The sequence below is a fragment of the Tetrao urogallus genome (genome assembly GCF_951394365.1).
Source record: "Tetrao urogallus genome assembly, chromosome: 3".
Classification (NCBI taxonomy): Eukaryota; Metazoa; Chordata; class Aves; order Galliformes; family Phasianidae; genus Tetrao; species Tetrao urogallus.
This window is the reverse complement of record NC_136815.1, coordinates 11,633,578-11,647,242: the sequence shown is the minus strand read 5'-3', so window position 1 is coordinate 11,647,242 and position 13,665 is coordinate 11,633,578. Positions and strand designations below refer to the sequence as shown.

Genomic DNA, 13,665 nt, shown 5'->3' with positions numbered 1-13,665 from the left:
AAAGATTCACCAGAAAAACTGAGATACTAATAAACCGTGTACAGTTCCTCATTCAACAATGAAAGAATCCTGTAGTAAAAAAAAAAAAAATAATAATCTATTATACCTTTAACCTGGAAAAGTTTATTTCCAGCTTTGATTCTCTGACCTCTTAAAGCTTTTAAGAAAAAGTTGTAGATTCAGTTACTATAAACATAATGCTGCACTGAGTACCCTTTATATTAACCACAGTATGCTACATTTTCTAGTTGTAAGTTACTGTCTGTAATACCCGATTTTACAATCAAAACACAACGCCAGAAGCCAAGAACTTAAAAGATCTCAGGAAGAAAAAAAAAAAACAAAAACCAAATTCAGGCAGCTTCAGTTCAAACAGAGCAAGCCTTGGACATGCCATGAAAAATTAGAAATTTCAATTGTGTGAATATCTGCAACTGCCATTTGAAATGAAAGCCCTCTTATTCTTAGTCTTGCACATCTCATGCTGTATCGGGTTGGACATATGCTGCATGACAAGAGAAAACTGCTCTCAAAAATACAGCTTAATAATGGAAACAAACATTTGCACTTTACTTTATGAATGCAGCACAAAAATATCACTTAATGTTTCAAAAGACCCCAGGACTTAAGCACAGCTATGGAAAAAAAAATCAGCTTCCTAGACATTAGGGTTAGTTTGATCCATCTGTCACACACTGAATTCTTGACCAACAAAGCTTTTAACAGGCGAGACAGAACATCAGTATATTTTTCCATCACAGCACAGAACAAGATGGCAAAAATGGAAGCCTGTTGTGACAGACAGACAAGACTGTACAAAGGCAGCTTATTTTTAATGGCAGAATCAAGTCTGACACTACTGGCTAGCCTGGAGTAAGATCTATGTTTTCCCTTCTGAACATTTTTCTTAATTTTCTCTTGCACCAGAAAAATTGTTCCAAAACAGTAAAATCCAACAGCACTACAGAGAGCTCAGTTCTTTAGCAAGCTCTGCACCAGTAAGGATCAATCCTACAAGCAAATAAAACCAAAGAGTTGCTGTTTCCCAAGGGCAGGAGAAGTTTTTTCACTGGTCACCTAGCCGGAAACCTTGACCCCAGTTGTGTCTTCCACCACCCTGCTGATCTTCTGCAGCTCTTCTCATGCTAGCAGGTGGGATACCAAACCCTGACACTCCTCCTCTCCTGTTTGGCAGCCAGCGGTACCTAGGACAAGCCAAAAGAGAGAGTTTGAGAAAGAGTTGTATCTTGGGAGTAATTACCAGAATACTTTCCTATGCACTCCTTTTACCTGCTAGGCTTTGCAATAAAACTACTTTTTGAAAGCAGTATCTCACAGAATTCTTTTACTGTACTGAGGGCTTAAAATTGGAAAGAGGAACTCTGGGGAGCATGCACCTTTAGGATATGTTCATATATAATAATCCAAACAAAGAGAAAAGATGCATAATACGAACTGACTCACTGTTGAGAATAAACACTGTGATATAAACTTGATTCCCTGAACTCCTTTCCCTTTTCCCCCCGAAGAAGTAATAAAAAAAAATCCAAATTAATTCTGAGCATCTCTCTCCCCAACTGTTACAAAGCTACAATTATCTCACTGCTCTCTAAATAACCCATTCTGAGGAACTGCAGACCAAAGGCTCTAAGCACCTACTTTGATTAAGTCAAAGTTTAAGTGACCTGGACAGCACAAACTGGGGCTGTAAGACCACATCATCCAACTCAGACTACCACTGAAATGTAATGACCTAAAATACAGCTTTTCTGCAGATGTCAATCCAGGGTGCTATCAACGCAGAGTTGCTTCAGCTCTATAATAAATAGTTAGCTATAGCTCCTGTGAGGTGCAACTGTAATTCATCTTTGCATCTTCTAACCTTCTTATAGGGCAAACCCTTAACTAACCACATCACTAACTGAAGCTTGGTAGAGAAAGAATATTTACAGCTCAAATGGATGTGGTCACAAGGAATTGAAACTGCAGTCTTTGGCTTCTGATCTTAATATTCCAGTGCCAAAACAATGAATAAGTTACAAAAAGAGCACTTCAGAATCCAAGACTTGAATTCTCAGCCAGGGTTACTGATACCAACTGCAGAGCAGATACATATAAAGGCACCCAACAAATCTACAACAGATTTCTGTCATTATGTATTGCTTAACTGGTAGTTACTGTAATGATACATGGAAATAGAGAAAAAGGTTCTTTACAGGAAAAAATAATTTAAAAAGAATCTGATGGATACTGTTTGATAATTGGCAGTGAGGTTTCTTTGCTACAGTTTAATTCACTAGGAGAGGCACAGCTTTTCCTCTCACTCTCAAGAGTGGGTATGGAACACAAGTAATCCATTGGGAAAACAAGGAACACTGACCATCTACAAGAAAAAAAAAACATTTTGATGACTCAATCTGTACACAATAGCACAGCCTTTAAATGCTGAAGCACGCTCATTTAACAAAATATTTTACACTCTGCACTCCCAGAAGATATACGTCCTTATAAACCATCCAGAAAACTGGCCCAAATAAACAGTGAGCTATAGCATTAAGTCAGCTTACAAGAATTGAGGTGTGGACAGAAAATTCCTTCCTCCCAGATCCATTGGATATTTAAACATTAGGAAGAAATACAGGTGTCCAACCAGATTTCCTATGAGCTCATTGATGACTCTGCAAGGAAAAAGAACAAGCACAGTTTTGCAGGCTGTTTTCCCCAGAAATAAAGGAGTACTCATCTTCTGCCAGTTACTATTGTTCACCTGCTGCAGGCACTGCCAGCGCCGTGAACCACAGAAATTTCCCTTCCCTCAGCATTTTGCAACCACTGCTTTAGAAGGGCCAGCATTCAGTGCCAATGCATCCACAGGCTGTTCCAGCCTCCCTTCCAAGCACTCTCACAGACTGTACTGAAAATGCAATTAAATGCTTGTTTACTGCAGAGAATTAGACTGTATAGCCATCAGTGTCCTAAAATAATAGTTGGTAGAGCTTGAGAAGTTATTGCTGTTTTTGCTGGACAACCTGTCTCCTGCTGCACTGTTTTGTTCCTAATTTTGCAGGAACACTGCTGAATGGAGGCCCTTGAGTATTTTCTGTCATGCATAGAAACAGCAGGTATCTAGCAAGCAGCCTTCTCAAGTAACGGATGAGTCAGTAGGAGGCACAGCCAGAAAAGGGAATTGGTTTTGCCCTATTCCCATCTCCTCCTTTTATAACTCAACCATGCAACTCGCTGTTGTCATTGTGTTACAGCGGCACCAAGTGGCCACAGCCAATACTGGGCACTAATAGGAAACTGCACAGAGAGATCTCTGCATCACTGTTTGCTCAGAGAAATGCCAAACAAGCCAACAGAGACAGAAAGTGCTAATATGGCACTCCACAGGCTTGCAGTCGCCATTTCTTCATGTTTTGCATGCTGATAAAAGCAGCACATTGGATGAGATTCTGATGGAAAGAACACCACTTAGAAGATTCAAATTATGTTTGTTCCCAAAAATCAGCAGTAACGGCTGGTCTTACAGGATGAAATCTTTCTTTATTGGGCATTATGCTCTTAGTAAGGAAATGGCCAAATGCACAGATCTACCAGACCAATCAAATTATTACTATTTTCTCCTCACCTACGTTCTCTAGCTCTCATGTCCACATCTCCTCTTTGCATTACCTTAGACAATCACCATACAACACTGACCAGGATCAGACCAATTATACAGCTTTGAGCCTCTTATTTTAGTAATGCTGCTGATGAGTGACAAGAGAGAGCTGTAAAAGACTTCATAACTTCAAATAGGTCTTATCTGTAAATACATACGATCCTCCAATGATGTAGTTGAATCCCAGAATAACCCATGGAAGGTAACAGGCCTGAAAAAGAACAGGGATACATAAATTGTATGTGCAAGTGTGGAATTTGAACCTGCTTAAGATCCACTGCACTGCTAAGTATGATTAGACTCCTAATGTTTTAGCACTGCACAGATCTTGTTATATTAACTTAAGTAGATTACAACCAAAAAGGTGGTTACTCTAACCTGAGCAACCACCAATGTGCGGACAAATCAAACTTGTTTTAAGTAGATACATCTTCTGCCATCTACATTCCATGCCCATCTGAAACAAAATCCTAATATTTCTGAATTTAAGAGGGTCTGGAAACAACAATCAAAAGAGTTTTCATCACAAGACCTGGCAGAAACAAACCAACCTGCACAGGAAAGAGTAATTTCAAAACATTTTCTCAATACTGTTCAGCTTTTAGTTGGATTAATTATTTTTTTTTCCCTCTTTTGTTCAAACCAATGAATTTCAGTTGTCACTCAATAGAGTGGCTTTACTGAAGAGATGTCCTCACATCATATGGAAGACAATGAAGAGAACTGTCTTTGTTGCATCTCAAGGAGTATATATCTTCATGAAAGCATAGGACATCCTTAACCGGAAAAAATACTTCCATTTTGTCCCTCACTGCCTTTGTAAGCATATTCAAGGCAGAAACCTTTCCAATAATACGATTTACCTTAAATCTTGTTCCAAACCAAAATGATACAATCATGTCTCTGTTCAGCTGGGCCCACACATAAAGAACAGACATGATGAGCGGAATCATCAGCAACTGCAATGTTAAAAAGACAAAAAGTTACCATCAATTTCACAGAAGTCTGAGAAATTTCAGTCACCAGAAGTTCTAAGGTTTAAAAGCATGATATATCAAGTCTTGAAAGATTGCCTCAGAATGTTCACCACGTGCCACGCATCTGCACACAAGATCAGAAAGCTAAGCAAGAGAACACAGACATTCTCTTTTGCTGTGCTGGAAAATATTCTTAACAAAGACAAGGTCCCCATTAGGTTACAGTCTAAGACAGCTTTGGTGAGCCTGTAAGCCCAAACAGGTAGTGCAATTTGTGATAAGGTACAAAATTACCAAGTCACGTATTAAAAATAGGTTTGCCCTGAGTGTCTGACCGAACATTACTTCTCCTCACTTCTAACATGTGCAGTCCATGCTTCAGGGTAGCAACAGCATCACAAGACCAAGACTCCAAAGCAACTACGTGGAACAATAAGCACTGGTCCCAGGTCCTGGTACCACACCTACAGCAACCAGCAACGTTTGTGCCACAATCATCTCCATGTACGATCCAAGGCACAACCCGAACACGTACTCATCTGAGACTACTCTAACATGCCAGATGAAGGGCTCCTGCACGTAATTTCCAGTCCTGTGTCTCTCAGACCACCACCGAGGGGAGGTGTGCCAGCAAACCACCACTGTGAAGTACCACAGCCAGGCACGGCAAAATTACCTTGGTAGAGCTTGGAGTCAACCTCTGCTCCATGTGAGGAGAGTATTTCAAATACTTACACAACTGTGCATGAGCTGATGGGATTATTTTTGGTGAAACAAATAGAATATTCTATTGCAGCTGTTTGCTGATTTCTAAACTGGAGAATGCACCATCAATAGTGCCTGAGTGATTGGAAGAGATGATAAAGCACACTCCTTCAAGAGTGGTACAGTTAACAGGTTCCACTGAAAGCAGCCTTTCCTAAGTTATACCAGCACTTTGACTCTCCATACCAACACCTTAAGTTCATTATTAAAATGATTTTTATTTCACTGAAAAACAGTTCCTGAATGTAACTGAAAGGGAGACCAGTTGTCCTACTCTATAATCTCATTTTCCAAGCAAGCCACTCAACACAAGGGAAAACTCCATTCTAACAAAAACACATTTATATCCCAAACAACCTTCTTTTAAGCAATATTTTGTGCACAAATTTAAAAAACATTTTATCTTTCTTTTTTAACAAAAAGATACAAATCAATGCAGTCAGTCTAAAATTTCTGAAATGTGATTTCAGCACTCTTTTGTAAAAAAAAAAAAAAAAAAAAAATTGGATCCTTCTCCATAACAAAAAATAAATAAAACAAAATAAATGTAAAATTATTAACAGCCCTAAACTGAAGTAAATCCTGATTGCAAATGCACGATTGCTATGTCTATCTATGAAAGGAGCCTAAGGAACAATCTAATAAACACTAAGGTAATCTTGTATAGAACTGGGGATATTGGTGTGAGCTTCGTTTGATGGGAACAGAAATAAGATGAGGATAACAGCAAAGATGCTGAAGACATGCAGTTATCTGACACAACTGCATTCAAGAAATGTTTCTCTTATTCCCTCCATTTTAACATTTGGGCAGAAAAGAACTCCCTCACTGAAGCTGGTTCTTCAGTCTGCTATTTAATCATTCCTGTGAGCATTTTGCACTTCACAGTTCTGATATGAATCTGAAGCTGCATTTTGTACAATAAAGTCTTCAGTCAGCAAATGAAAGGAATGAATCTGAGAAGACTAACCTAGGAACCACATTTAACTAGAAGAGTCAAAATACAGAAACACAGTCATTAGAGGAAACTGTATATATATGTATTATATATATATATATATACAGTTCATATATATATGTATCATATATATATCATATATATCATATGTATCATATATATATATATATATATATGAAATCTTGGGACTCTTTTAGTAAAATGCAGATACTTCCTGACTGCCAGAGCTGATTCTCACTCCTTGACTCCAGAGTCCAATCCAGGCTTACAACGTTAGCTGAAGCCATCCCCAAGTACTCAAACTGAAAAAAAACTAATAGTACACACAAAGCCAAAATATTTTGATATAGACTAAAATAACCTAGCTTTAACTGTGTTCTGTGGTCATGTGGATAACACTGCCTGTAAGGCTGGTAAATAGCAAGAAAACTGAAGAATATTACCTAAAAAAGCTGCACTGCACTTACCTGCATGTCCATTGCCAAGCCAGTTATCTGCCATTTTACCATTAAGGAAAGAGCAGCAGACAGACAAAAAGAAGCTATGAACAGAATGCATTTAGCAATTCACAAACACACAACATGGCACCAAGGTTTTGCCTACATCATGCATTCAGCTTGCTCCCTTACACCACGTATGGAACAAGCACTTGGAATCTTTCAAAATGACAAGTCAGAAAGTCAAACCAGTAGATTCATCTCATAGTCCACAGCCAGCAGACAACAACCACAGTAATGCAGATGGCTTTTCAGCAACACAGGTTGTTTTCCTAGTTACAGCTGTGGCTCAACAGGACTAGCAGGAATTCCCTCCATGCAGTGGAATGTGACTAGAGATGGTTAATCTATTGATAAAAGGTGGCATTTCTACATAATAGTTTTACAATAGTTTTCTTGACTGCATCTTGTTTACATTGGTGTTAACATTCCCTCTTTCCTACATGTTGTGCCACTGCAAATTGCTGCAAGGAGGCTGGGAAAAGCACCAACAGAACAGGAATGGCTCCAAGGATGGAGGTTCCAAAACTTCATACAACCTGTGACATCTGATCAGTGCCACAGTAAAAAGGTTATTTCTTGCATCTAAATAGAAAATCTGTTTCATTTTGTGCCTGTTTTTTTTCTCACCACCAAGGATGAGAGAAATCTGCCTTTTCCTTTACTCCCTCCCCCATCAGGTAGCTATCCATATGGATGAGATATCCCTAAACCTTCTCTTCTCCTGGCCTGAACAGTCCTAGCTCTCTCTGCTTTTCCTCATGTGACACATGCTCTTGTTCCTTAATCTTCACAGCTCTTCACTGGAGCTGCTCCAGTACATCCAAGTCTCTCTTGTACTGGAGAAGTACTGAAAGTTCTGCATCTCTTATAGCTGGGCTGCATGCAGCCCCTCAGTCTTCCCACCAAACCTGAGCAAGAGCCTTTCCCCTGCGGGAAACACGTTGCTCAGTGCAGCCCAGGAGGCACTCAGCCACAAGGGCACATTCCCAGCTTACAGTCAAACTGGTGACCACCAGCACCTCCAAGTCCTTTTCTGCAAAGCTGCTTTGCAAACACCAAGTCCCCAGCCTCTTCTAGTGCACGAGGCTGCTCCCCATGGGCTATACTGAGCTTCATGAAATTCCTGATCAGCCCAGTTCTCCAGCCTGTCAAGATACCTGTGAACGGCAGCACAACCATCTGGTGCAACAACTCTCAGTTTTATATCCGAGATCTAATGAAAATTCAGGTAGAACAGCACAGCTCAGGGCTGTTCCCAGCATTCCTAGACCAATAAATCCAGCTTCTTCAGGAAGTCTGCCAGAGAAGCTATTACAACACTGCTCTCACAGCCTTAGCTGCCTTGCTCCCAGCAGGTAAGGGCTCTTTTTGCAAGATACTCCTGAATTCCACTGAAGATCACTATTAGGTCTCCCTGGAGCTTTCTCTTCTCCAGGCTGAACAGCTCCAGCTCTCTCAGCAAATTACAAACTTGTGTCAGTACACACATTAGCATTCTCCTGCAAGCCACCTGTTACCTTTCCAGAAGACAGAAGCTTACAAACATTTCTACACTTTAAAACTTAGTTGCTAAGAGCTGGTCTTTAAGACAGAAATCAGAGAACCAAAATACTCCAGAAGATGAACAGAAGGATACAACAATGCAGATCCAGTTAAACAGAAGCATGAACATGTAATCTGCTGGTCTTCCATCAAAAGCCCCTGTAAACAGAAAGAATTGTTAGGGATGGTACAAACTCATAAGAAATTACAACTCTACCTTCAAAAGTTTTAAGAAATCTTCAGCAAATAAGAGTTACTCTACATACCGTCAATGGCTTATGATTTTTAGTTTTTAATTTTTAAAAGTCTTAGAACAACAATAGGAAGCAGAACAACAATAGGAAGATGTACTTACACAGCAAAAGCACAAATGCAAAGTTTAACAATCAAGTCATGTGAAAACCAGTCCAGTTAAGCAAATCATGTCCTCCTTACATTACCAAGATGGTTTTACACTCCAGAAAGTTACTATGACAGACATTACACATGCATTCAGTACCTTCTTCCAAGGAGAAACACTTGCCTAATTTCCCATTCCAAATGGGTGTCAACATTTTCCAGGACAAAAAAAAACCAAAAAAACAACCAACCAACAAACAAACCAAAACAGCAACATTCCCTGCAGATGATATAACATTAAATTACCTTTAGATGCACAGATGAGTTTATGACCTGGCAAAGAGAGGAGTTAAAAACACAAAACTCCCAACTTTGGTAAGATGCTGGCAGAATCCTCAGCATCTGAGCTGAATTCCTATCAACCTTCATATAACTTCATTCAGGCAAAAAATACCCAGGAATACTGCTGACACAGACCCACAACCCAGCAGCAAAAAGTTCATCACAAAAAAGCTGATTTCACAAAATCACAGAATCACCAAGGCTGGAAAAGACCTACAAGATCACCCAGTCCAACCATCCACCTGTCACCAATAGCTCTCACTAAACCACGTCCCTCAACACAAAATCCAAATGTTCCTTGAACACCTCCAAGGCTTGTGACTCCACCACCTCCCTGGGCAGCCCATTGCAGTGCCTGACCACTCTTTCAGAGAAGTACTATTTCCTAACGTCCAGCCTGAATCTTCCCTGGTGCAGCTTGAAGCCATTCCCTCTGGTCCTATCACTGGTACACGAGAGAAGAGGCCGACCCCCAGCTCACTACAGCCTCCCTTCAGGTAGTTATGGAGAACAATAAGGTCTGCCCTGAGCCTCTTCTTCTGCAGAATGAACAATCCCAGCTCCTTCAGCCGATCCTCATAAGGCCTGTGCTCCAGACCCCTCACCAGCTTTGTTGCCCTTCTTTGAACCAGCTCCAGGGCCTCAATGTCTTTCTTGCAGTGAGGGGCCCAAAACTGGACAGAGAACTCGAGGTGCGGCCTCACCAGAGCTGAGTACAGGGGAACAATCACCTCTCTGCTCCTGCTTGCAATGCTGTTTCTGATGCAAGCCAGGATGCCATTGGCCTTCTTGGCCATCTGCACACACTGCTGGCTCATGCTCAGCTGAGCATCAATCAATACCCCCACGTCCATTTCCTCTACAGTCTTCCAGCCACTCTGCCCCAAGCATTGCGTGGGGTTGTTGTAGACAAAGTGCAGGACCCGGCATTTGTTCTTGTTGAACCTCATCCCATTGGCTTCAGCCCAGCAATCCAGCGTGTCCAGATCCCTCTGCAGAGCCTCGCTACTCCCAGGAGGATCAACACTTCCAGCCAACTTGGTGTCATCTGCAAACTTACTGAGGGTGCACTCAATGCCCTCATCCAGGTCTTCATTAAAGATACAGAAGAGCACAGGCTCCAACACTGACCCCTGGGGAACACCACTTGCGACCAAATTTACACACTAAACTTTTGACTTCTGATTTACACACTAAAACATCCAAAAGGACAGAGTGCCACTGCTTAATCTTAGCACTTTGTGGCTTCCTGTATCTGTTTCACATTATTCGAGTTTAGCCACGCATGTTACACAACAGGTGGGAAAGAAGAAAGAAAAACCTTTAAAAAACTATTTGGGCAAGCTTGATATTTGAAGAACAACATAAAACTGAATTTTCCCCTCATTGTTGCCTTACAACAAGCCAGTGAAGTGCTGCAGACTCACAGTCCCATCATTTATACTATTGTGAACTCCACATATTCCCATTACTGTTTCTCTGATTAAATTTGTCATGTTCTTCTCCAATGGAAACAAACAAAAAACACATCAATCTCATTTCCCTCAGGAAACTAAACATCAGCTTGTTAGGAAGACAAGTACAATATAAAACCACATGGATTTTTGTCCCCCAGTTAAACCTCCTTCCCTTTAACTTTGAAGTTACTATGCAACATCTGTGTACGCTCAAAACTCACGTGCAACTCTGAAAATAATAATCTTTATTCCTCAGTTTAGTAATAGATCTATGCCAATGTCAACCCGTAAACATATTACCAGGAGTTTACACGCTTTGCACTATCAGAAGTGCAGAAGGATCCAAGAATTTTTTGTAGAAAGACTGACATAATCAAGAACTTTATACCAGAAAATTTACTGTTAAAATATGGTGAAATGCTTTGTTTCACACCACAGAACCACAGCTGACTTCCCAGTTTCAAAATACAGGTATGTAGTGCAGGTATGTAAATTTATTGTTGAAATATCTGACTTCTTTCCAGGAGACTTCTGCCACAGCGCAACTAGCACATATTTTTTTTTTTAGAATATGTCCAAGCAGTGATGTCTTATAATCCTCTATATTCATCATGAACTCTCATTCCATATAGCTTTGCACAATTGAATGTTATAACTGTCCTTATTCACTTACAAGCATGTGTTTATAACCTTCCACCAAAAGACAAGGAACCATTTCTAGTTACTAAACTACTACTACTTACTTTAGTTAAGAAACAACCAAATACAATACTGCACCACGGCCACGCTCCTTTATTCCCCTGTTATTCTTCTTATGACTCAAAAGGTATCCCACAAGATTCTCCAGAAGACAGGGGAGTTCCCTACAGCAGGTTTTCCCTAATTCCCCCCCATCTTGCAGTGCATTTCCGCTTCAACCATCAGCTTTGGGATTCCATTAATTAATTAACATGACTCTTTTTTCCATTGTCTGATCTGCCTTCTACTCTTAAAAACCAACTCGTTCCTTAACTTTTCACATTTCTATTTGACGGAAGATTATGCTTCATTTGTAGAGGATCTCTCTCAATTCAGAATATCCTACAGAAGAATACAAGTAAGAATCTTTGCCTTTAAAAAAAAAAAAGCAACATCATTATTTCCTCACGAAAGATACCTGTTATTACATACGCTGCATCACACTTTCATATTAATAGACATCAGACATATGGAAACAGAAGTGAAACTATCTTTTAGTCGCTCTTTCACTTCCTGATATCTGACAGCTAGAAGCAGCAGGTCCTCCTGCAGAAAGGATCCTAACTGAACAAGCTCCCTGCCCCAAAGAGGCAGCCATAAAGTTTTCAGAGCAGTTTCTCCCTGGACTGACATAAGAAGGCACAGAGATGAGCCCTATTCCTCAATTCTTTCTGAACCAGCCACAGTTCCATTACCCCCAAACAGTCCCAGCAGGAGCTCTGTCTGGCAGTGTTAGGACTCCATTAACTCTAGACAGTTTACCATTTGCATACAACATAATGGACAATGTACCTGTTTCTAAACGTGATGAATATTGATACAGGAAATACAAATTCACCAAGTAGAGAAAACCTGTTCCAGGTCCCACTGGGAAGAAGAAAGTTGCTGTTATTGGCCGCCAGATCTGTACAAAGAAAAGGACATTTATACACTGCAGAATGAGATCATACATACACACACGGGTTATTACCTTTCACTTGCTAACAATTAACTGGAAGATTAAGAACTAGATTAAAAATAGCCCAAGTATCACCTACCACTGCTTCAGCAGCCTCAACAGTTGCTTCTTAATTTGATAAGCAAATCCATTAAGATTACAACAGAAATCCCACACAACTTTCCCAAGCATTTCCATCACACCCACAGAGCACCAAATCTTCACTGCAGCGCAGAAGGGATCTGCTTGCAGGGATCAGACCCCATTTTAAAAGGGGTACAGAATCCACTCTGACCTGTTGCACAGGAGGAGCTCCCACAGCAACCTTCAGTGTGCATCTGCAGACAGCACAAGGTGCTTGGAACATTTGCGAGGCTCCTGAGAATCTCTCAACCATCAGCACCGGGCACAGCTAAGTGCAGGGCAGCACACAGCCAGGACAGAAGGTGACTGCCTATCTTCAATGGGCATAAACACCTTCAATGGGCCGTGTAAATAGTGCATCAGAATGCTGAGCGTCACATTTCCATTGCAGAAATGCAGAAAACTGTAATTTGAGGTGTTAACTTTTGTGGACGGCAGGTGAAGCTAACAGACGGCTGTTCTGCTTTTCACTCGAGCAACAATGCAGCCACGTACAGAAATGTGAAGGAACCTCCTCAACAGAAACCACGAAGATGAGGCCACGGAGTTATGCCAACTCCAAGCTCCACCGCCTTCCCACCCACACAGGGTGCCAGGGGGGCCGTGTCACCTTGCCGGCCGCACTACCCAACCGGTCCGCAGCCGGGCGCAGGCCAGGGCAGCGAGGCACGGCCGCTTTCCTGCTGCGAGGAGCTCCGCCCGCACCCCGCACTACAATTCCCAGCATGCCGCGCGCGCTCGGCCCAGGCTAGCCGTGGTGACGGCGCCGCAGGGCACGCCGGGACCAGTAGTGTGGCCCGTACCTGGAAGCGGTTGATGAAAGCGTCGGGCCAAAGGAAGAGGTAGACGGGGCTGACGAGACCCAGCTTGCCGATCAGCGGCACCGCGATGGAGCCGGCGAACCAGTAGCGGGTGATGAGCGGAATGCTCCGGAACCAGTCCCCCAGGTCCGACATGTCGCAGCCACCGTCGCCGCCGAGGACTCACAGGAACCGACGGCTGAGGGAGAGACGAGAGCAGCGCCGGAAGGGCACAGCCCCGAGCCAGACGTGGCGCCGCCGAGTTCGGCCGACTCGCGCACTTCCGGCCCCGCCCCCGGCTGCCGTGAGAACTACAGCTCCCGGCATGCTTCGCGCTCGATTCGGGATGATCCATTCCACTCTGGAAGGGGGGGGAAATCTCCCGCCTTCTTCCCGCCGCTCTCCGTCGGCACGGGGGAACAGGGCTGTACCACGTGTGCGGCACCCCCCGCGGCGGCGGCCGTTGAGGGAACCCCGAAGGGAATCAGCAAGCGCGGGAGCG

General features: G+C 42.3%; 1 protein-coding gene across 2 annotated transcripts; it reads right to left on the bottom strand.

Annotated features, from left to right (window-relative positions):
* Window positions 1-1,066: 1,066 nt before the first annotated feature.
* DERL1 (derlin 1) lies at window positions 1,067-13,319 on the bottom strand (the record flags this gene model as incomplete). Of its 2 annotated transcripts, none has more annotated exons than XM_079533847.1 (8): window positions 1,067-1,205; window positions 2,568-2,614; window positions 3,819-3,875; window positions 4,528-4,623; window positions 6,832-6,858; window positions 8,501-8,565; window positions 12,075-12,186; window positions 13,167-13,319. In XM_079533847.1, the coding sequence occupies 8 exons, from the start codon at window positions 13,317-13,319 to the stop codon at window positions 1,067-1,069; spliced, it is 696 nt and encodes a 231-aa protein (XP_079389973.1). The 2 variants fall into 2 exon arrangements, with proteins under 2 accessions (XP_079389973.1, XP_079389972.1); XM_079533846.1 differs by having other exon boundaries at window positions 2,568-2,678; window positions 3,823-3,875.
* Window positions 13,320-13,665: the final 346 nt, after the last annotated feature.